Below are 25,782 nucleotides of genomic sequence, written 5' to 3'. Positions count from 1 at the left end.
AATATTGCACGGAATACGCGCTAGAGAGACTAGATTGTATAACGGTACTTATATTAACAGACCCGATTCAACTAAACCCCCTGGGGAACCCTTCAAACTAGGCCACCTCTGCATGACTACAGTAAGGGGCCCTGCTGTTAAAATCTATATAGAAATGAAAATTCACCCAAGATAGCAGAGTACACGTATAAAACGTGACTTCTGGTTCCTCTCTGGATAGATGTATTGTCTTGAGGTCACTGTGAGATTTATTGATTATTAGATATTCTATCTTAAAATCACTACGGGTTGCGGATGTTTGGGGTTCTAAAGTCAAAATGCGGTAAATTGCTTTCAATTTTAATACATTCCAATGCAAAATGTAATGTGATTGATAAACTGAATATGATTTCTCATGGTTGATTGCATTTGAGTCAATTTGGACTACATGTAGGCATAATGGTGGCATATTTATCCATACAGAAAGTGCACAAATAACATCATAACCTTGCCTTTTCTACCCTCAAAATATCAAGCTTTGATCATTTAAGTTGCATGCTTTTATCTAAAACCTTTTTGTATATTTTCTCACTTATTTCAGTTATTTGTTTGTGTTTATTATTTTTAATTTAATTTGCATTCAATTTTCATTTTTACAGAGCAATTTTATGACTTTGTAACAAAGTGGTAATAGTAGTACTAAAAATTAAATTTGAAGATTTAAACATTTTTGGTTTAAATTTTATGGTCAAGATTATGTGCTATTAGTATAATACAAAATTCAATGACAATGAAGTATTTTATTAATTTTTGTTCTTTATTCTATTTTCCCTTAAATTACACCAATCCTACTATTTTGCTTTCGTATATTGACTTAGGAGCATTTCAAATTATTATCACCAAAATATTTCAATTTTCAAAATATTTCATCCCCATCATCTCGGCTAAATAATAAAGATGCCTTCAATCCTGATGATTTCCCAGCTAGCTAGCGTCAGTCCATCCCTATCTGCCATTCATTCAGCATTGTATTTATTGCTCTTGGCTCCAATATGTCTTCTCTTTCATATGCCTCATCTCGTTTCCCATATGGATAAAATATGACTAGATATTTTAGATCAAAATACTTGCTTTTTTTACAGAATTGGTTCTCCGTGTGAACTTAAAAATAAACAAATACTTTGAAATTGAAGATGAATTTTACTTGATATTATCAAAATTAAAAGGCAATTTTTTTAAAATGAATTTTGTAATGCGGTACCAGAATTAAAACCGTGCAAGAACTGACCACTTCCCTGAACTGACAAATATCCACTTCCGCATTTCAATTTCCATCCAGATTTTATTTAGCACTTAACTACTTTTGGGTTTGGTTGTTTTAGTATTACCATCCAGAGAGGTTGCGTCAACAACGCCCTTTGGGTTGAATTCGCTCTCTGCGCTCGCCAATTCTGTGAGGGCCACAGATTATAGCTAGATTTCATAATGATGCTTGTTATTACAAAATTGTAAATGGGGATTCATTATATTGTTTGTTACAGAAGAGGAATAGAGCTCATAATTCAATGTTGTCACATTTCCTCCACAAAGACCTTTGGCACCAAGCACATCGATTTTAACAGAGATTGATCACACATGAACGAGCAATTTACATTGCATATTTTGGTACTATTGGAGAATGGCTAGAACGATTTCCAAAATAACACACGGTCAGTTGGCTCATTTCACAGGACACCTGCATGTGTACACAGATAAGTGAACTTTCCCCCAGGGTATAGTATTGCATTTGCAAAGGTGCTTTCTCATACAACCAAAATTATCTCACATCTTCAGGCATTATTTTAGCCACTTTCTGTATTCACTATATGGACCACAATGGCCTCATCCTAATGGCATAGTTCAATAGCCTCAATTAAACAATCAGAGTACAAAATTTGACCTCAAGTTGCAGAGTATAAGTTTTTGTACCAAAATTTTCAAAGGTCATTCAATGTATGTATAAATGTATTGGGGTTAAAGAACTGTGTCCTGATAGATGCCCATGTTTTGGATCCTAGCGGCTGTGTTCATGATAATGATCTTTGAACTTTCATATATGAGATCCAGAGCTTTTTCACACTACTCCCACACAGACAGGCCATTAGGTCAATTCTGGTATGCACATTATGTTTCTTTTCTCATTTTAATTCAGTGTCATCAAAATATTGCTTTGCCATTTTACTGTCAATTTAATTCATACTTCTTTATTACATTCAGTTTGTCTGAATCACTGCATCCAGGTGTCCCATCCCTGCATAGGCCAATTTATATGGCCCTACCTATTTTCACAACTTTATGAACCATCTGATTAATTTATACAATTTTGCTTTTCACAAATATGTGTGAATGAATTATTGTTTCCTTAAATTTTTCTTTATTTTATAGCATACTTTTAATGATTTTACAATGAAACTTGTTTTGCCATTCTGAAAGCACCAAACATTACCATACTGTAAATTTGACAAATTATTTTTTGCTTCATTGATAATTGTTTGCCGAGTTACTTTTTGTCAGTTGGTAGCTTCAGTTTAATTTTAAAGTGCGCTGAATGATAAAGGAATATTTTAAAACACACGCTGCTCTACCAGGTACTACAAAAACAACTGGATGCACATGGAGTGGGCCATTTTACAATTGCGGCAACAAAGCGTGCAACCAGGTATAATACAGGTATTGTTATGGCCTGTTAATCGGTTGTTTTGATTGTCGGTTTCCAAGGCAACAATCGAAACTGTCTGAAGTAGAATTTGGATTACTTTGACTTTGAAAACATTGTGTGGGTTTTTCATTTTGCACTATTTTGATTATTAGCCGGAAATAATTTGCTTTTTATTTTTGTGCGTTTAGTGATTTCACAACTACTTCCGAATTCAAAAGCCCACAAAAAAATTTTTAACAAAAGGCTTCAATGTAGTTATTTGAAATTGCAAAACTGCTCAGAACCGTTAAAATTGTGAAAAATTAAGACCGCAAAGTAAAATCAGAATAATTTTTAATATGCATTTTGAATGTTATGAATGCCAAATGAATCTGAAAATCAAATCGACTTTATACCATTTGACATGTAGATCAAGGCATTGAGATAAAAAAAAAAAAAGGCACATAGTTTTACGTACCAAAACTGAGAAATTTTTTTACAAATGAGAATTCTAGTCTTTGACCTCTCTCTAAACGAGTTAACTTGTGTGTGCAACCAAATTATTCTCTATGCAACATAATTTTAAGCCCGTCTACGCTCACAGCACACATGAATTTGCGGCAGTTTTGATAGCTATACAAAGTGTCAAACCGATTTCACATGTGATCTAACATCTGAGGTGTTCTACTTGTGGATCTAGTTTCAATGTTATTCTGATATTGCAAAATCGCAACACCCACAGTTGATTTCACTTTATTTGTTAAACTGTATTTAGGGAGTTATTTTCATGAGCATTCTATTTTCACGCTTTTCAAGGCTCATTTTAGAGTCACAAATTCAAAAGCCGGCAAAAATATTTTCGGACCATTTGGCTTTTAATGGATAGCCCAATTAACTGCAAAAACAGTTGAAATTGATATTGCTAAAATATCTAATTTTGTGTATTACAACATAGACAGGGAATCTGTAATGTTAAACCATGAGTCCTATCGGGTGATTGGTTACAAGAAGATTTTTACGATTTATTGAGCCAATCAGCAACATGGTAAGAATACTGCTAAGGTTGAAGATGATCAACCCCATAAATACTACCTACTGATTGGTTACAGGAAGACTATATTACCATTTATTGAGCCAATCAGCAAAATGGTAAGAATGCTGGTAGGGCTGAAGAGGACTATTATTTATAAGCTGTATTTTAATTGGCCACTCAGATGACTACATCATATAATCAACCAATCAGAACAGCTATAAGACAGGCATTTAAGATAGATGCATAGTCTGATGGTATTCACATTATAGTAATACAATATGTGTGCTCTCATTATGCTTGAACAGTAAACTAGAACATGAACATCACAAGAATATGTGACAGCCATGAGCAGATGCGATTGCTCTAGAAAGCGAGCTGCATCTGGCTACATAATGGAAACCATATGCAAACATAAAGTATTACCCACGTATATTTTTCTTTGGGAATTCTTTTAACTAGGCCTATACAGGACCATACCAAAAGAGAGATTTTTTGTAATGGCATCTAAAATATTGGAAAGCAATTTTTTAAACTTCAAAGTCTATCAAAATGGAGGCGTTATCCTTTCTTCTCCCATTGTTTCCCTCTTTTTGTTGTGTCTTGTCTATTGTAAGAGTATTTAGGAAAATAGTACAGCATGATTGTTTTAACATCACCTGACAACTTCACCTTTCACAACATCTCATTCTGCATCCTCCTGTGACGTCACCCATCTTGAAGCTGTAAGCTGTCTCTCAATATCATGTCCTCTATTTATTTCATTACGAGACCTTGGCTCCGTAACAAGATCTTATCAATTACTGATGCATCACTGAATACCAAAGACCACATGACAATCTTTCCTTTGCAAAAGATAATCGCATGTGTTGCTATTGACCTACCTTGCGTCTGAGGGTGCTGAAACTTGCACTCAAAATTTCACTTCAATTTTTAAGACTATTTTGTTCATATACGAGAATCCTGAACTTAGCTCATAGATGTTAAAATGTAGGGGATGAGAATGCAATTTGCACACAAGAAGTGGTATATCCAGCAGTTGCAATCTGCCACTTTTCCCTAAATTATGTCACAAAATGTCAAGCTTTTGAAGAGAGGCTTTTGAAATCGCTCATGTTTCCTCAATATTCTAGTGACCCATCTCAAGAGCAGACAAATGACCATCACACTTAAACTTCCCTTACCTTCCCCCATCATCCCTTGAAAAGTGTGCATCATTATCATCCCAACATCTCTGGAGCAAAATTCAAGATCCTCAGATGATTATTTCCCGAATTTTGTCTTGTCTTGAATAGAAGAGGCTTGTTGGTTGACATTAAAAACATTTTGCAGAACTTTGTATCAAATACTAAAAATAGTGGTTGTTGACTTGTTGAGCCAAAATCAAAAGTAATTTTAGCCACACACTTTTATTTCAATACATTATACAGTGAATCATGTCTTCATCACTCCCTTCAACTAAATCAAGACAAGACAGAAAATGCCACCTTTTGCTTTTGTTTTGCATTTTTACCTGGAATCTTAAGATGATTGTCCATATAAGACCTAGTGTGAGACGATGGTTGCCGTCGACGATATCGTGGGAACCCATGTTCTCCATATGCACCCGTTTCTCTTTGAGAAACTGCAGCGCTTTGTCGACATTTTCTAGGCAATGGATACGCATTTTGCCTTTGGTTGGTTTGGGCTGTGGATAAAATAGAGGGAAGAAAAAAAAAGTGAAAATTAGTTTAGATATTGAAATAAACGTACATCTGTTTGAAGCATCAAATAAACACTGTAATACACAACCTTTCAAGTGAAATCTTTAGACTGAATCTAGGACGGTTACTACAATAATGTCTGTCGTATAAATACATATATATTCATTTAGAGAACAAACAAAAAGATCAATGAAGTGTTTATCAACTAGTTTCATGTTTAGCTGATCCCCTCCCTCTCAGTCTGTAAGGAAAGCAGATGTAGGACTGCAGGTCAAAATAACATTAATGACTTTTAAGCAAATAGTAGCAACATAAATCAACATTTTTAACCCCGGTCCCTCCGTAATAAAACTATTCGTTCATAGAACTTCATGGATCTGGGTCGCTCCCTTACATTTAGATATCCGGAAGCTGACAACATGAACAAGGGAGCTTTTTGATAATGGTGGCCTATAAATGGTTAGGGCGCTAGCTTCATAATCGAAAGGTTGCGGGTTCGAGCCCCACCACGGCCAGTGTGTTGCGTCCTTAAGCAAGACTGCTCAATTCCCAATTGCTTCACTCCACCCAGGTGTAAATTGGGGAGCTGCTGGGGGTAATCTCAATCTAAGTCGCTGAGAGTACCTGCGCATCAGTTGCGGACTTGTGGAAGCGGAAATGATTCTGATACCCTAATGGGGCAGCGGAATAATTGTTGAAGTGTGCTGGTACTTAGGTGTAGCGCACGTTAAATCACCGACATTTATTTTTTTTTTTTTTTTTCAAGTTTTTTTCCCTTTCTACCACCTTAAAATTGCATTTGCACAAATTCTGGCAAAGGTGACCCTTCTGCTCTATCATGATAAAATGTATGTGAAAATAAATCGGACAGTAAACCAATTATGATTTCACACGCTTTCTTGTTTGCTCTTCCATAAATAATATAACTATTCTGGGACAATATTAACTAAGATATATTTGTTTTACACCATAAAATAAAGCACAGATGTTGTATTTCTCAAGAAGGAAAAGAGCCGTCAAAACATCCGATGCTTGCTTTAAGCTATCTTACATTCCATAACATTTCATCCCTTCCAGTGAAAATGTTTCATATATATTTTTTCAGGTGTTCTTTCATTTTTCCTAGGTTTTCAACTTCTCATGCACAAGTTATATATATTTTCTTGAACAGAAGAGAGATAGTAGGAGGAATACTCGTTCCAATTATAGGCATGTCAAATGAACGGGCATTATTACGGAAAGCTTCTAGTTTATGAAAACACTGCCAACAAATTGGTATTGCAACGCGATACTGCTATGCCCACAATCCTACACAACATCCTATCTTCAATTTGCTCACAGATATCCAAGATGGCTGCCGTGCATGTTATGAGCATCTCTACCACGTCTAATATCAAGAACACAGTCAGACATTCAGTCAGGTCATGCAAATTAATTACCAATTCAGTTCACGCAATAACCCTGTAGCTGTAGCAGACATTGTATTTTCACCTAAGCCTTTATTAGCTATCTAGGATTGCCTCGTATTCTATTTCACCCCATGTAATAGCAAATTAGCTGCATTTTCCTACTATTGATTTCGTTAAAAATGAGCTCATTGTGTCAAAATTTTTAGGTCGTCATTTTCTTCTGGGCTATAGACGGAGGTATAAACTATGTAATCATGTTAGATGACTAACTTCTCACCCCGCCAAGGCAAGTAAACATATGTGTGAGAAACCTCTATTGACAATCACGCAGGTAATATTGAAGGGCTTTTGTATTAGCCTTTCTAATAGTCTATTTACACAAATGTTTTAAGAGTTGATCTTAAATTGTCTAATAGATTCAATATTGACAGTCACTAAGCCAAGGCTAGGTATGTATATAAACATACCGATCATGTGATTGACGGAAATAGCTAATCCTCCATCCACCTTCTGACAACATTTGATTGTCAACATGTATAACTCATCTTTACTCAAGTCATTATTTTCTTGAAATGAAAGCAAATCAAATGAGCAACAGAAAGATGACACACAGTCACAAACCATTAACTACTAGTATATTGACTTCCATGAGAGGAATTTTACACAAATGTCATGAATTTGTTGTTTACATTTACAAGTCCATTGTAATTGAGTCACTTTTTTGAGTAAAGATCGAGTCATTACTACAAATATGTCAGGTATATGGTACACTACAAATAGTGAAAGTCAAGTTACAAAGAATTAATCAACATAGCCATTCTGCATATTAAATCAAAATGACCGGACCAAATTGAGTTAGTTGCCATAACACTCAGTGCATGGGAATTGGGTCAATCATCAATGAAGGATCTCAAATAACCATAAGATAATATCTGAGTAGGGGATGCAAATTGATCACAAAGTTATCTTCTGATGGATCTGCAGATGCAAAGTGACCAATGTGAGACTTGGTGCCTGAAATCAGTCCCATACGCAGATGAGTGAGGCTGCACCCCCCCACAAAAAGGCAAAAATCAGGTTTACTTTTTTATGCTATTTTGGTGCAAAAGAGGTCCAGATTTTGGGAAGCAGGTCCACTTTTCACAAAATCGACCCTCCTCCCCGCATAAAAGTCCACATTTTAAAAATCCGCACCCCACAAAAAAATGAATACGGGCCTGCCAGAAACTAACATCACTTTTCATTTTCAAATTGAATAAGAAAGATTTTAAAGCTACCTTTTGGTAAACACTGCCCTCAATCTAAATTACATTGTCCAATTTCTTCCGGTCTGCCACAATTGATAAACTCTACCTACACCCACACATTCCAAAAGTCATTTCCACGAAATAAATGACCCCTAGATAATAATTCTAATTAGTATTACATTAAACAAAAAAAGATTTAAATTTAATAAAAAGAAAAAAAAAAGAAAAGATGCATAAATTGCCAGTCAGATAATGTCACTGTTCTAGATGCTGATTTGAGTCCAAATAATTTAAGGGTTTAATAATTCTGATATTAATAGCGATCTAGCACTTATGCGCTCCATACATTTACCATTAATTTTAGTAACACCGTATTTATCAAATCTGACATTAATGGATCAGTGCACAGACTTTTATTTCATTAAAAAATGGGCGAGGTTTAATTACTAGCTGATGGCCTAGAAGTGAAATTAAAAATTATGTTGAGCTGAATATGCCTGTCACACAGAGACATGGCTCTTCCGGTTTAATAGTAAGTATCATTATGTTTCCGGTTTCTAGCATGTGCATCATACATGTGGTGATATTTAAGGATTTTTGATTTCGTTTCATTGGATGCAGTTAGTTTGTTCAAAACTTTGTTCGTTAGGGACAAGGTTTTCCGTAATATCTTAGTTCTCATTTGCTTCAGGAAGGAGATTGCTGACTGCATCCATTGTGGTGATTAGAGGGGTGTTTCTTTGGAGGATTGTCCTACACTCTCCATAATGAACAACAAGACCATGAAGACCAGATTAAGGTTTTCAAAAGGAATCAAAATTTGTCAAATTTGTGGACTACAAGAATAAATATGTTATAATGTACACCATATTAAAATCTTTGAACTGCCTAATATTCTAAACATAAATTCACTGTTAATTTCTATATAATTTATTATCATCCATTTCATCAACTGATATCCTGAGCCTCAAGACCTTTTACACAATAGCTTGGAACTGTAATAATGCCACTGACTGCAAACCACAACTATCAAAAGTGCATCAAAATTACATGTATGATGAACTGGCTTGCAAAAGGGAGGCGAGTTAAGCAGCGGTAATTCCTCGCTTTGCACCACTGAGGTCCCGGGTTCAAGCCCGGAGCGCCCAAGGACTCATGTGCACTTGGTTTATCCCGATTCCATGCTCGCTCTCGCAGGTTTTCTCCGGGATCTCTGGTTTCCTCCTGTATCGCAAAAATCGGTGATTAGTTGTTTGGTTATCAAAAACTTCCTTCACCCAATGGAATTTGGGGAGCTGCACAGATAATTGGTGGATGTTACAATCTGAATGCGGATAGGTGTGCGCCGTTCGGCAGCAACCTAGTTGATGCGATCTGATTGTGATGATTCACCATTGCAGCGAAATTACAGCGCTTTGAGTCCTCTAAGATCTGGAGAAAGGCGCTTTATAAATCCAAAATTTATCTTTATCTTAAAAAAAAAGTGGAATCCAGGAAACTCATTCCTGGGAAATTTCAAGCCTTTTGAGGGAAATTGTTGCTTCCATAAATAAAGAAATACATAGAAATTGTGACCTTTTTTTTTTTTTTTTTTTAGAAATTTTAAGGGAAATACAATTTTTTTCCTGCAGTAGGTGACTTTAAAAAACGCATACATCACCATTGTTAAGCATGTTCCATCAAGTCGTATATATTTTACTTTCACAAAATCGTAATCTGCACTCTACTCCTCAACATCGATGTTACTATTTATAACTTGAGGCTTGGGGCCAAGACAACGCTAATTGCTGCTCATGCTAAGCTCTTGCCATCTCTAAGACTCCAAGCATACAATTTACAGAATCCTACAAATATTATCTTGCTTCATTCTCACCACAAATTAGAAATTTATTAGCTATTTGCATGATTCATATTTTTGTATCTCAGGGATTAACTTGTAAAAGCATGTGTGAAATTTATCAATTTTGGAATATCTTTTACCTTTGTGGACTTATTCATATTGTATGATAATGTTACAGCTTTCAAATTAGTGTATACATGTACATGTAACACTTGGTTGTTTGCAATATATGGTGGTACATACGTACAAATAAAAGCAGTTGCTCATCTCAAGTTATAATTAGGGTTTCATTCATATATTTTCATGACTAAACGGTCGTTTATTCCCGAGGGGCCGCTTGCAGCCCGAGGGCATTCAACCGTTTAGTCATGAAAATATACATGTACCAGAACATTTTGCGATTCTTATTTCATCAAAATAAAAACAAAAAATTACACATAATATTATTTAAAAACATGATTTTCCCCTACCCCGCGATCGCACATCTGGGGCCACCGGGCACTAGCGTTGTTTATGCCTGGCTCTCGACCAATCATGCAGGCTGTTACATAGCAAGTATGTATGAATTGTTGTTTATAAATAATGTGTGCAGAAAATAGCCCTTGATAGCAATATCTTTTATACTATTCAATTGATGCATGTTTCTGTTTTTAAATGACACCATTTAAAATTTGTTTCCTAACAAAAAGCCTCAAAAGCCCCCCCCCCCCTCTCTCTCCCGTTTAAATACTGTGTAAAAGTTGACATTTTTGCGCTTCATTTATTTTTGCGCTTTTCACTTTCCAAGTTGCTACCACAAACATTGCAACATCGAATATATTCATTTTGTGTACGGGTCAATCAATGTAAGGAAACCCAGAGCACGAAAAATTAATTGCGCGAAAATTTCTACTTTTACAGTACTTACTACTGTAGTATTATGCTTTTAAGAAAAATATCAACTATATTTTCCCTCACTTGCAAAAGAAGCAGTAAGATTCATGTAAAATATTGCAATTTTCTCGAAAACTATTGATGAATATTTTGTTTGTCTGCTGTCTATAAGGATATTAATTTTCCTACCCTGCTTGCAACCGTGAAAAAACGATTGACAAGTTTTAACTAGTTCCAGAAAATCGCTGCTGAAAAAACCTAGATCATTTTACATTCATATGAAGAAACTGAACTTTGCCTGAACTGTGTTCTATGGGAAAAGAATTAGGTAACAGCAGATCTATTATTATGCACACTGAATATCAGCGTTATCTTAAGAGCAACCATCCGAGATGACGTTTTAACATGTGGATCTGTACATCATGCACCAATTGCTATCAATCGTTTTGAAAAATAAAGTTGCAAGGAGTGACATCAATTTTTTGGTGGGTATGCTACATGTATGCTCCCTGGAATTCAGAGATTGTGGGTCTTTGGGAGCTGACAACTGGTGTATTCTGTAAAAGGGGTCTTTCGGAGCTGCGAACAGTCAAAATCAAGGGTCTTTCTTGGCTTTCTGGCTGAAAATCATCTCGAAAAAAAATGTCAGAAATATCAGGAATGGGTCTTTTAGAGTTGAAATTGTCACAATCAGGGGTCTTTCAGTGCTCTATTTTAGTCAAATTGAGAGGTAGCACGGTCCAAAAACAGGGGTCTTTGCCGAGGAGCATACCCGTATGGTCATTTATGTTAAGGGGGTACTACACCCCTCAATAAATTTGTGTCTATTTTGCATTTTTCTCAAAAACTAATAACACAGTGGTAACAAAAGTTATTTATATTATAGGGGCAAGGAATCCAATTACTACAATGGAATTTCAGTGACCCAAGACAAGTGGTTTGAAGAAATAAGGTACCGCTAGCATGTACCTCGTTTCCTATCATACTGAACCGCTTGTCTTGAGTCACTGAAATTTCAGTGTAGTAATTGGATTCCTTGCCCCAATAATACATGTATACATAATTTTTATTACCAGTGTGTTATTATTTTTTGAGAAAAATGCAAAAATAGACACAAATTTATCGAGGGGTGTAGTACCCCCTTAACATAAATGACCATACGGATCAAATTTACCACAGGGGTGTAGTACCCCCTTAAGTGCCCACAAAATTCAACTACCTCAAATAATACTCCCAGTTTCTTAGGGAGTAAGTGCCCTTAGTGCAGACAGGTTTTTTTTTCAACTTGAATTCAACTTGAAAGAAGGCTTGGAGTAAAATTAAACATCCATGGTTACATTTCTTTTGATATTGCCTCTGAAAAGATGTTGCCCTCCCTGTGGAGTTGCTTTTGATACCAGCGCATCAGTTCAACCATCGGTTCAACCAGACATTTATCCGCCTACATTTTGTGCAAATAGTAATGCTTGCATAATTTGGTGAATATGTGCAGACATGGATTTGTCTAGGGTACCTGAGAAACATAGAGCTGCTTGCAGAATGCTTGCAAGATTCTAATTTTGTTGATTTTTTTGTAAAACAACTTCCTCCAAAACAGAGTGAAAATAAAAATAAAGGAAATCTATGCATGTTGTTATCCTGCAATAATCATTTTCTTGCAGAATGTTCAACAAAATTGAGCTAGGAATCTATAAAGGTTGTGAAAGTGTGCATTAGCATTATACATCGCATAAATAAATTTGCTAGCAGGAATGCTGGTTCATATTATGTTATTTTTAGGCTCACCACTTACAAAAACATATTTGCCAGGCATGCAATGTACTTTTATGTTCACTCCGCCATATGTAACATGTACTATTAAATTCAATTATATCTAATGTAGGACCTTGCTAAACCAAGTGTTCTCTGATCTGAATACAAACAGATATTATGTGACCCACAACCTTTAAATATCCCCCAGATGTTCACTTAAGTACTGATACACCAATGGTGCACACAGAATTAAAGGTGAACCCAGCCGCGGATCCAGAGAGAAAAAAAAATACGGGGCATAAAATACATGAGATTTCTAGAGGCGACGAACTATATGGCCGCTGAAAGCTGTCATGGCGTCAAGGCTTATGACATGGGGGTGTCTGAGGGGATGTGCCCCCTCATAAGTGAGAAACTTTTGCAAAATGAAGACCTAATTGATGCCATTTGGTGGACCATTTTGGCATTATTATTGTGTGAAATTTGAGTTTTAAAGAGCGGAAAATTTGTGAAATGACCATGCCGGCTCATTTCCTATTCGTGGACAAGTTTTCAATATTATAATTGTATAAATTTAATTGCTTGCGCGACGCAGGGGGGTGTCTGGAGGGGATGTGCCCCTGAGAAGTGAGAAACTTTTGCAAAATGAAGACCTAATTGAAGCCATTTGGTGGACCATTTTGACACTATATTGGGTGAAATTTGAGTTTTAAAGAGCGGAAAATTTGTGAAATGACCATGCCGGCTCATTTCCTATTCGAGGACAAGTTTTCAATATTATAATTGTATTAATTTAATTGTTCAGCGCATGACTTGAGGGTGTCTGAGGGGATGTGCCCCTCAGAAGTGAGAAACTTTTGCAAAATGAAGACCTAATTGATGCCATTTGGTGGACCATTTTGACATTATTATTGTGTGAAATTTGAGTTTTAAAGAGCGGAAAATTTGTGAAATGACCATGCCGGCTCATTTCCTATTCGTGGACAAGTTTTCAATATTATAATTGTATTAATTTAATTGTTCGCGCGAAGCAGGGCGTGTCTGAGGGGGATGTGCCCCCTCAGAAGTGAGAAACTTTTGCAAAATGAAGACCTAATTGAAGCCATTTGGTGACTTTATTATTGTGTGAAATTTGAGTTTTAAAGAGCGGAAAATTTGTGACATGACCATGCCGGCTCATTTCACATTCGTGGACAAGTTTTCAATATTATTGTATAAATTCAATTGCTTTAAACATAAATTTAATAAAGAAAAGGACAACTTCTTTATACATACGCAGGGGGGTGTCTAAGTTGGAAAATTGTGCAAAAAGAAGGTCCAGTTGAAGCCATTTGGTGGACGATTTTGACACTATAAAAGTATTATTGTGTAAAATTTTAGTTAGATATAAAGTTCGGAAATGTGTGAAAATGAAGGCCCAATCGAAGCCATTCGTGGAACATTATCATTATTCACTATTACTGTAGGCCTAATCATTATTATTCAGTTATTACTTAAAACAATATAGGCCTAAAGTGTATGCGGGTGTCGAACAAAAGCAAAAACGGCCAGTTGTTTACGCATACGTAGGTGTGTCTGAGGGGAAAATTTTGCAAAATGAAAGACTCAATTACTGCGCAATTTAACCTTTCTCTTCTCTTTTTCTCGCCTTTCTCTTCTCTTTTTCTCCTTTTCTCTTTCTCTCCTTTCCCCTTTTCTCGTTTTTTTACGGAGAGCGCGCACCCCATCTTTCCTACTTTTGCTATTTTTACGGGGGGCGCGCGCCCCCTCCGCTCCCCCCCTGGATCCGCACCTGGAACCTATTTGTACCTTGGATTCAGTGTCTTGTATTAAGGAGGAGTTGTCTCCAAACGTCTCAAACGAAGAACCGAGCAGATCGTAATTTTGTATTTAAACATTTTGAGTAACAAGAGGAAAAACAAAAAACTTCCCGAACTTGATAGGAAGAAAAAAAAAGAATTTTTTTTTTATTATCTCTACAAAATGGAACAACACTTGTCCTTCACCCTTAAATTTCTGTGGTACATTTTGCTATGAGATACGAGAATGCACTGCCCATTTAGACCTAAGATGGCAACAAGAATTGAATTTCCTATTGGTAGCCTAGTGTGCGATGACGTAAGGGCCTTTATGATGCAGATGAGGCGGGAGGTTCGATAGCGGATAAGAGCGTGAGTGAGTCACTGGCCAGATTTCTAGACGGCTTCAGCGGTCATACCAAATTTACAGGTATAAAGGTTTGAAGAGATAACGGTACCTTAGGAGTTCATTCCTAGGTTGAGCATTGGTTTATAGGAAGGTGGAACTTATGGGCATATGAGTTAATGTATGTGTGGCAGTTATCTTTTTACAGGTACGCATAAGAGAGTCTGGAGAAAGAAAGGATAAACGGCTTGACTGGACTTGGGTGAAGAGTATATATGGGCAATTCCACGGTAACTCGTGCTACACTTTATGGCGTCCTTTTACATACTTTGTGCTCCAGCTTTTAAATTGATTTGATTGGAATCTGTATTTTTTGTATTTTAATACCCAACATTCAAGGCTAGATCCTCATAGTATTGCTAATTCAGGATATCAACTTTTGTATGTATGGGACAGCTGTAAAATCGGTAACTTCGTACTCTGAGCAGAGGACATGCTTAAAAATCACTCATTTTTATTTTGATGGTGTGCTAAAACAAAAACACTAAAGCCTTATTGATTATATGATAAGTAATTGCTATAATAAGGTTTGTTTTGGTATACCTTAAAAGTTGTGCTCCTCATAGTTTTACATTGACTGGCAAAAACATGGTAACTCGTACTACGGTAACTCGTGCTACAGTTTGTCCGCCATATATAAAATGGTATTGTTCATCTAAATGTCTTTTTTTTTTGATAACAATTCCTCAACAACTGGTGTAATGATCAAATAACTCAATCTATGTACAAATAAAAAAATGTACAAATAACACTATTCAGTGTATGTACCAGCATACAATGTACCACACACATTACATACAAACATCCCAGCCTTACATACGCCTTGCTTGATCCTGTTTGGATATTTTATTCTAGGGCTTAAATTTAACAGTTAAATTGAACAGTCAACAATTGATAAAACTTTTACTTCCATGTTATTTGACTCTAAATTCCCTCACAAAACTTGTAATGTTCATGGTTATTTGCTCTGTAAGTTTTTAAAAATTGCTTTCTGAGTTACAGAATGTTTGGTCATCTTTTGGTTGAGACCATTTCCTGCTTGGTGCAAATACTCTACAGTTTGCCCGATTTCAATCACTTCACTAAGCTGGAAAATGAGCCTCATTACACTCAACAACAAACCAATTTCCAATACAAATCTGAAATCTCAGAACTATACAAATCTCAGTATCAACAATGTCACTGTGGCTGTTAATCTCAGGATTTCCAGTATCTATTTTGTTTGTTTGTTTTATTTCTTCTTTTGCCTCGGTTACTCATTCAGTGGATGTTTTAAGGTATCCTCTGTTCTTCCATGAGGCTCATATTAATTGATTGGTTCTTAGGCTAGATCCTAGAAGGTAAAGAAATAAAAATTTTGGTTGCATCATTTTGACCAGGTATTGATAGTGGGATATATATGCTAAATAGCATTTTTTTTAGAGAGACTGTACAATGTAAAGTCTTTGAGCTTAAAAAAAAAGGACTTTATTGGTGCGTGCAAAAATTTGGTATAAATAAATTTACACTATTTTGGCACATGATCGGGGTGGAAACTGGCTCCTTGAATCTTTTCTCTATCTTTGCCTTCCATATTTTTACTTTAATTTTCCTGCAACAGGAGGTCACTTTTCTCTTTAATTTTTGGCCCCCACACATGTGTGGTTGCCTGGTTGTTTGTTTGTTTCTTTCTTTGTTTAGCTGTCCGGGCGGAAGCAAATTCATTAATCCACTGTACAGCTCCAACACAATAACTACAAACTTGGTACCGCTATGGTGATAGAATAATGGTGGCTTGATGTGCTGTGTAGTTTTGTGTTATGTTATTTGCATATTTATGAATATTAATGAGCTTATTTACAAATTTTGCCTACATTTTCATTACTCCACTTTGCAGCATTATAAACACAATAACCAATCAACTTCAAACTTGGTTTGGTTGGATATGGTGGCCTGATGTGCTGTATAATTTTGTGTCATGTTATTTGCATATTTATGAATATTAATGAGCTTATTTGCATATTGCATATTATTTTTTATTTACAAACCTTTGTTATTTACACACTTTTGTGTTTGTGTGTGTGTGGGCACCTTAATTACGAACTGCATAATTCTAGTTTGTCATGGGGCAGGCTGCCCCCCCCCCCGCACTGGCTACACTGCTGCTAGAAAGCTGTTACCAATATCATGGTCACATATAAATGCATATTCATGTTGTTAGGAGATCCTCTATTGCTGCCAAGTGGTAGATTTTGCATTACCTTTGCTGGTACAGGGGAAGTGGGCTATGGTAACTCGTGCTACATCGGTAACTCGTGCTACTGGTAACTCGTGCTACAGTTTTTAATGGGTCATTATTATGTGATGGATAGTGTTTTGTATATTAATTTCTTATTTTTACTCAAGGCACTACTAGTAGAAGGAAAATAATAAGTGGCATCAATTAAATTGCCAACATTTTGAAAATATATAAAAAATGCATCTTTCGGTAACTCGTATACGCCATATTTAGTGCTATGAAAAGCGTTAATGAAAGAAAAAAAATAGTTACCAATACCATGGTCACATATAAATGCATATTCATGTAGTTGGGAGATCCTCTATTGCTGCCAAGTGGTAGATTTTGCATTACCTTTGCTGGTATAGGGGGAAGTGGGCTATGGTAACTCGTGCTACATCCGTAACTTCGTGCTACTGGTAACTCGTCGTGCTACAGTTTTAATGGGTCATTATTATGTGATGGATAGTGTTTTGTATATTAATTTCTTATTTTTACTCAAGGCACTACTAGTAGAAGGAAAATTAGAAGTGGCATCAATTACACTGCCAACATTTTGAAAATACATAAAAAAATGCATCTTTCGGTAACTCGTGCTACGCCATATTTAGTGCTATGAAAATGCAATGAAAGAAAAAAATTAGTGGGGGATTATTTAAAATGTGTTGGATGTTTCTTGAAGACCATATTTCACAGATATAAAATGTATCAAATTTAAAAGAAAAGTGCCCATGTTTAATAAAATAGGCCCACTTGGAAAATATCTAAGTTGAACAGTTTTCACTTAAAATACACTCTCCAAAGAAACTTTAAAAAAAACACCAAAATGTTAGAAAAATGCCGAAAAAAGTTTATAACTTGAACCTTACATCTGTTTGGAATAATATAAAAGTTAAAAAGAAATATATATTGGCAATTTCATTTTTTTTGAGTCATGTCCACTTTTGCTTGGAATTGCCCATATGTATCTGAGGACAAGAATGGGCTTTGGATGGAGTGGTTTAGGACATGAGTGATTAAGACAGAATGGAGGTGCAGAAGTGATGTAGAGAAAGGTACTGGGGTTGAAGGTCGGGAGGAGATGGGGTAAGTGATGATATTTTCTTGTACCAGCTTCTGTCCGCTATGAGCCCGTCGCCGAAGATCCGTGCTCCCCGACATGGGGAACGCAGAGGCTATGAGCCCGTCGCCGAAGATCCGTGCTCCCCTAAATGTGTATATTAACATGTGTTTGTTGCAGGAGGACAAAAGGCGCAATGGGAAATAATTTATTTCCGGTTGAGCCTGCGAATTAGGAAATAACAACATTTTGTAGCATTTCCTGGACTTTTGCAGGAACAAAATTGAATTACTTTTTGATATCCTTGCACAAATTTCATTTTGATGTCGTACTCCTTCAATTACCCTTTTGAGAACTTCAAGTGAAAACTTTTAATTTTTTTAAATTTTAATAGTAGGTACCCTATCACAAGGTTTCTACTTTCATCCCCATCATCTCCCTCATCACAGAGTAGTTGCAATGATAGTTATTGGGGCACTTTTGAAGTTGGGGGTGGGAGACTGAATCCTTTTCTCTCCTGAACCTGTCCTTTTTCAATCCAATAATATAATCAATGAATTTAAGTCAATCCTTTTTATACACAAATCCTTATCCAAACCTGTCTTAATCAAATGCCTCTTTTGAAATATTAAATAACCAATTGAAGTGTATACAATATCAATTTACATTCAAAGTTGATTCAAGCCAATATATCCACAATCCCACATGACCAAATCAAGAAAAACAATAACCGATTCAAGTTTGGAAAATCCTGCTATAACTCGCTATATTTACCAAAGGTTCAATATGTGTACACTGCAATGTAAATTGTTTTATCAAAGAAGTCTGAATAAGCGCTGTGCTATTTTGTCGCTATGGTACGACACAAATGCTGAATGAATTATTTGCATATTATGCTTGCCAAGCACTCGTCATTATCTCCAACCTGACCCCTCTGTGTCTATAAACTTATCAAACTTATCGAATGACTAGGTGCAATTGAATTTTGCATGTAGTTATCAATTGAACATGAACTTGAGAGTATGCCAACAAAACTGATAATATCAATACTCTTTTCCCGCTTTTTTTTTCTCAACTCATGTTCAATGTCTGGTTCAATGTAACAATATGTAATCTCCTGAATGTGCACTGACAGCAAGAAATTGATTAATAACGTGTTGCCTGTCATATCAAACAAGTTTATTTTACACCCAACCCACCATTCAGTCTGGTTTCATTCTCACTCAACTTTTTGTCTTTTTTTTCAAAAATTAAACATCAATTTTTAAATCACTCTGACTCTTTAAAAATCTTATTGTATCGTGTACTACACCAGGCACAAAAGAAACTCGTCAGTTATATTCATCCTTGCTGTTCAATAACTTGATAATTTTGGATTATTCTGAAATATACATTTTGTTAATTGGACTTTTCTTTCTCATTTGACACCCTGTTCGTGAACATTGAGCAAGAATTGACCAAGATATGCGCCTCAAACTCTCAAACCCCAAAATGAAAAGTTGCCATTTTAACGATTCAATTGTGCCTGTTACACTGTGTGCTTTATTGATTGGCCTGTGGTGCTTGTGTGCAATACAACAATGCGTTCCCATTGAAAATCGTTGAAAATGCAACTTTTGATTTTGGGGTTTGAGGCTTTGGAGGCGCATATCTTGGTCAATTCTTGTTCGTTTTCACGAACAGGGTGTCAAATGAGAAAGCAAAGTCCAATTAACAAAATGTATATTTCAGAATAATCCAAAATTATCAAGTTATTGAACAGCAAGGATGAATATAACTGACGAGTTTCTTTTTTGTGCCTGGTGTATATTACAGTATTCACTCTAATGCCCCTGAGGTTTCGCATTTTCCAAATTTTAGGGGAAGTGTTAATTAGGTTCATTTGGACGCCCTGTTTTCAATTTGGACACCCTAAAATTCTGATTTTTACAATGGAATGAATAGGAAGTGGACACCCTGATTTTGTAGAATAACGTATTTTTGACCAACACCTCTGGCTAATGCCTTGGCTGCGGTGCTCCACAAACAATAAAGAATTTCCACAAAAATACTTTAAGCCCACTGTTGATAACAATGGCCGCACAGTGCATGCATCATAAAATCAGTGATCGCATGTTCGAAAATACGGATACTGTATGGTATTTTGACAGCATTTACGGAACAGTTTGATTGAAAATATGGCAGGAGGCATTTGTTAAATGGGAGTTTTAATTTGACAGAACATGGTATCTCAAATTGCATGTTTTCTTCCGACTATCATGTAATAAACTAACTACCAGCTATCATTAATCTCCAAACATGTGAATATTTAACTTTCAATATTTCCAGATTATATCACTAACATGTAAGTGCATTCATCCATGCACATGTAGCTACAATTATTTTGCACTTCATAAACCTAACTAACTAGGACACTCATTAATCTTGGGACTCGTGAATTTTTAATGAATTTTATCAGCAGAGAAGAACCAGCCTTGTAGTCGTCTTCAGTGCTTCACCCCTGCTATTAATATCACTCTACGAGAAAGAGGCTATTCATCCAACCAAACTATTTGCGACGGTACGTAGTTACACGAGCCATCCTCCGTAGACATATTAATCAGTTCTGACCCTTCCAATTGAAACCGTAATTATGTTTCAAAACACAATTAACTTATAAAAAAACAAAAACCTTCATTAATCCCAACACTGATGATTTTTAGATTTGTGCGCATATTATTGATTGAGTGACCTGCATAACAATTAGCAATTCCATTGCTTTCCCATTTTTTCCATCGGCTCCTGCAGTGTCAACGCCATTTCACAATATGGTGGTGGCAGATGAGACCGTGCTATATTTGACGAGGTACGGTTATTAAAAATGTCTATATTTTAATGCAATTATGACCCGGGTTGAAGGGTCTTCAAAATGCAAATGGGTGATGGTAACGAGCCAAGAAATCCCTTGGGCAGATTTTAGAAATAAATTGGTGTCCTGGTTTTTAGCTGTGAAAACTTAAGGCGTGGTAGTAAACATAGCACTTTGCTGCTAGGTTTTGAATGGATGGATATAATTTTGGAATTGGTAATTACTTATTAATATATTTTATTTTCAACTCAATGGGATGAATTAGATTACCTGTGCTTGATCATCATCATTATATGCAATTACCATAGTTTTTAGGGCAAAGTCTTGCACAAAGAGAAATCAATCTGAATCTGTTGTAGGTGAATTTCCGGTAATAGTGGGAAAACCTGATTACCAGAATTGATACGTTTTGAATTGTCTGATCACCTATTTTGTGTGGGAAATTGACAGAAACATCTGACTCATAGATATATAAACATATAAAATGTATTTTAAAATGGTAAACCTCATAAATTCATCAAAGTATACTGCCTCTGATAGAACAAGTGCTGAACATTTTGCTATTTGTAATTTGCAAACAAATTTTATTGAGAAAAAGGTTTTTGTAAATTGTATTGAAAATACTGAATGGAGGAACACTTTTAAGAATGCATCTTTTTTTGTTTTGGTCCACATCAAGTGGACATCTTTTCTGGAGTGTATTCTTGCTATGTGTATATTGATTGGAACATCTGATGTAATATTTTTCTATCTTTCTTTGCCTGTCTATCTTTCTGTCTGTGTGTCTTTCTGCCTGTCTTTCTGTCGGTCGGTCTGGGTGTCTGTCTGTCTGTCTTTACACTGCTCTTCCAAATCTGCTAAATTCTCCTGAATCCTGATGCTAATCTCTGTCATATATAGGAATAAAACCTACATGTTTTTACGATGTAAAGCCTCCATCACTGTTAAATTTATGCTAACACATTGCCTAACAGAATCCTTGCTCTTGCTGAAATAACCACACCTGCCTCCATCATCTCATCACCAACATCATTATCTGTATCAATTACTGGTAGGTATACAATATGATACTAATATTAGCCCCATGACACTACCAATTTATCCATTAATGAGCCTAACACTGAGTAGTAGCCTGCCAAGAATGTACTCCAAACACTTTCAACATCAACATAACATGTCCCACACATTAAATTCCTCATCGATTTGTCACTCGCACGCTCTATCCTGAGATCTCACTCCAACTCCAACCTGACAGTTAACAAGCTGAATTTGCATTCCAAATTCTCCTCTAAGAAGACTCATCTACGTTGCACTATTGCAGCTCTGGGACGGCAGCTTTTCAGCCATACAACCTCTCAACAGCCAAATTATATCATGGAAGGCCATATTATGGATTCATGGATTGCTCTGGCCCCAACCTGTACCCTAACGCATGGGTTCTCAATAGGCAGCCTGATCTGCCCACTGACCAATGGTAGTTGGCCCTTGCACAGCTCTGAAATGCACAGGCTACATAGCAAAACAAGGCACATCTATTTTGGCCCTCAAACATGGATCTTTGACATTTGTCTGGCCCTCCATGTCCCATACTCCTGTGAACAAATAGAATTGAGAACCCCTACCCTGATATTTTGACCTGTAAACAACATAAACATCTGACCAATATGTAAATAAGCAAAGTTGTCAATACAAATAGACACACTCCAACACAATCCTACTTATATGACCTATCCCATGACACTAAACAACCTTATGTAGATCAGCTGCAATGAATGATGCCGACACCCAGCAGGTGGATCCAGGATAGGAATCAACATTGTAAAGGGATAGCAACTTGCGAGTCTGTAAAAGCATAGACTGTAAAAAGTGTGACACCATTGCAGCATTTGAAAATAGTTTGTATTGATTGGGAGGGGTACAGAAATAGTGTAGTAGGCAAGAGAGAATTTTGTTGCCCACAAATGATATCCATTTCATCATTGGCGTGGAATTGGAAAGCATGTAAAATCTCTTTACACAACCAACAGCATAATTAAACCCAATTTAGCCAATTCCAGCCCTGCAAAAGCCTCAAAACTGACAGTTGAAAAGTAACTGATGACAACTCACACACTTATGACCTTCTTGCGTGCACATCACCATGTGACTGATCATCCGAGCATAAACATTAGACTTGCATGCACATTATAATTATCCTGAGCCGATTTCTCTCTCTATCCTCTCCATGAACGTCTTGATTGTCGTAGCATAGGCGTGTCGTGTTCAGCATAATATGCAGGTTAGCACCGGAATTACTTACTAACCTATAATGCTGGCTGGGTGAATTCAGACCTATTAGCATACAGATAAACACTGTGCTGCTTTATACATGCATCTCTATTTCTTTGGGGCAATAATCAATTTGGTAGTGGAGTGTTTGTTTGTCTGTTTGTTTGAATGAAGATGCGTTTTAATTAAAAATATTTACAGCTTTCTCAAAAAATATTATTATCCATATTTTCCTGAACATTGAAATTCAAATACCCTATTAACCCCATCTAAATGGTTTATAATATTCCTTTTCCCAGATAAGTATTCTGTAAGCGGCTGTGGTGAAGCGGCTGTGGTGATGCCAATTGGCAGCTCATGCAATTTCATGCAATCTGCCAATAGTCTGCAATTTAGCACTGAGACATCCCAAGTTGGCTACACTGACAGCACTAATACCCCTGATAAAAGGAACTTTGAAAAACCCTAAATAAGTTTTAGCTGAAATTTCTATCAAAATGGAACTTTGCTTCCTGAACTTCCTGAGGTATCTACCGTTATTTCGTCAAATAGTCGCCCCCCCTCAAATAAACGCCCCCACCACTTTTTTCAACCAAGATGTTTAAAAAATGCAGATATTTCCATGCTATCTTGTGTAGTAAGCTTACCAAGTTGCTTACATGGTCGATAATAGCGTCACTTTTTGGCGAAAATCTCGATTGGAAACCCGAAAGTGAAGCAGAAGTCAGTGTTTCTAGTTCATAGTTCGTCATTTTAGCGTGAATTTTAAGTTTACCTAATGAATTTAACGGGAATTATCATTCTAAAATTGACCTTGAATAAACGCCCCTCTTGGGAAAATGTAACGCCCCCGGGGGCGTTTATTTGACGAAATACGGTATTTGAATTTGAACAATTCTGTTAACCAGATCTCAAAGGTTTTTTAGCAACAAACTCTCATTTTGCTTGATTTTAATGCGTTGAAACTGATTGTTAAGTCACACCACTGGCTCAGCTTACCTACCAAGAAAGTTATGTCAAGGCAAAGGCAAAACGTTTTTTAGATACCCGATAATTCTATACATGTATGTAAACAGGTAGTAGATGGTCCAAATATAAGTAAATATATATGCATTGGGTTATTTTTAAGTCCGAGTAAACTTGACTCAAGTTCTACCATTTCCAGACTCCAGGTTTTGAGTGTCAACTGATAGCCCTGGGTCTGGGTCAAAGACATTTTCCAGTGATAGGATTGGGCCATTTCATTCTCGCAAAACTATCCTCTATGTCAGGTAAGGTAACAACACTATAATATAATTGAATCAGTGCAAAATAGGTGGGGATGTTACTTTTTTGATTTCACTGTGCCCAAAAATAAACCTGGCTTGCACACCCTATGTTTGGTACGTACATCACACACCTAATACGCACAAGTTTCGCCTGTTGCGTTGATGTTATACCTTCGTAATTTGCGCTGTTATGAGGCCCACATATTTTGCAACATATAGAGTCAGCAGCTTAAGGTCAAAGAACACCTATACATACATGTATGTCTGTTATGTCTGTCAAGTCTCAGATCTTTATTTCAGCTAAGTCTTTGTCAGAAGTGTCCGCAACTCAGATGTTTAGAAGAGTCCAATTAAAGCAGAATCATCACTTCCAGCTTATAATACAAGTCCTCACTCTGGTTCGCATCCTGTTTTTTTCACAAGACTACAACTTACACCAATACCTACCAATTTTTCTCCCGAGAGAACTTCAAGTAATTTGATTAACATGCGTCCATCTCGGAGGTCTGTGTAGAGATCCAGGATACGGCAGGATACTCTTTGGAGGTGGGAGTTGACCCATTTGCAGAATGTTTTCTTCTGTACAAGTTCACGCTCATCTGAGAAGAAATAAAATGTAGCGGGAGAGAAAAAGGAAGAGAAAATGTTAGATTACTTCGATTGTAATATTACTTCTAAGCAGAACAAAAATTTCTGTTGATTCCGATTTTGTGTTTGCAAATGCATAATTATGTGTATAGTATAACCATACCGTGGAAACTTAGCATGTTGCCCATGGGGATTGACGATAGTCAGGTACCAGCGTGAGCAAACTCAAAATAAGCGCAAATAGCGGCGTACCTAAAAAAGAAACTTGGCGATGTCGCCAGGTCTGAACGCTGTACCGGCGTCAGCTAAATTCGAGTACGCGTAGAGGGCACAGGCATGGAAAATTCCAATCTGTTTACTTAATATTAATCTGAGAGTATAACACTTCTCCATACATGTAGATCACCATGTTGTAATTTCGTTAACAGAAATACAAATTCGACAATATTTTTGCCAAGAGAATGAATCTGCAAGAAATAGTTTGCAGATAAACATTATGTAGCCAGAGGTTTCCAGTAATATGAAAACTTTTTTCGACAAAAGTGGGAGATTAGACTGTGGATCACGAAATGCCCCTTTTAGAATAGTTTCTTGTTACATTCATTATGTTGTTGATGTAGATGCAAATTATTACACACAAGAATATGTATACCCACAAATTTCTAGAATATTAGCTTGCCAATATTTTAAAACGAATGTAACTTGTTTACCACAGATTCTGTTACTGAGTACACTACACCCTTCAGGCAATTTATATAGCAAAATAATTAAATCGATT

The 25,782-nt window shown here is 36.3% G+C and overlaps 1 protein-coding gene across 8 annotated transcripts in view; it reads right to left on the bottom strand.

Annotated features, from left to right (window-relative positions):
* The window catches only part of LOC140147081 (spectrin beta chain, non-erythrocytic 1-like), a 107,922-nt gene that overhangs the window by 56,013 nt on the left and 26,127 nt on the right, over nt 1-25,782 (bottom strand). For all 8 annotated transcript variants that reach the window (XM_072168855.1, XM_072168875.1, XM_072168868.1 and 5 more), the window contains 2 exons: nt 24,864-25,015; nt 5,200-5,373 (listed from right to left, as the gene is read on the bottom strand). In XM_072168855.1, the coding sequence (XP_072024956.1) occupies nt 5,200-5,373; nt 24,864-25,015 (326 nt within the window). The remainder of the gene's footprint in view (nt 1-5,199; nt 5,374-24,863; nt 25,016-25,782) is intronic.

The sequence above is a fragment of the Amphiura filiformis genome, chromosome 1 (genome assembly GCF_039555335.1).
Source record: "Amphiura filiformis chromosome 1, Afil_fr2py, whole genome shotgun sequence".
NCBI lineage: Eukaryota > Metazoa > Echinodermata > Ophiuroidea > Amphilepidida > Amphiuridae > Amphiura > Amphiura filiformis.
This window is presented reverse-complemented; position numbering and strand designations above follow the sequence as displayed.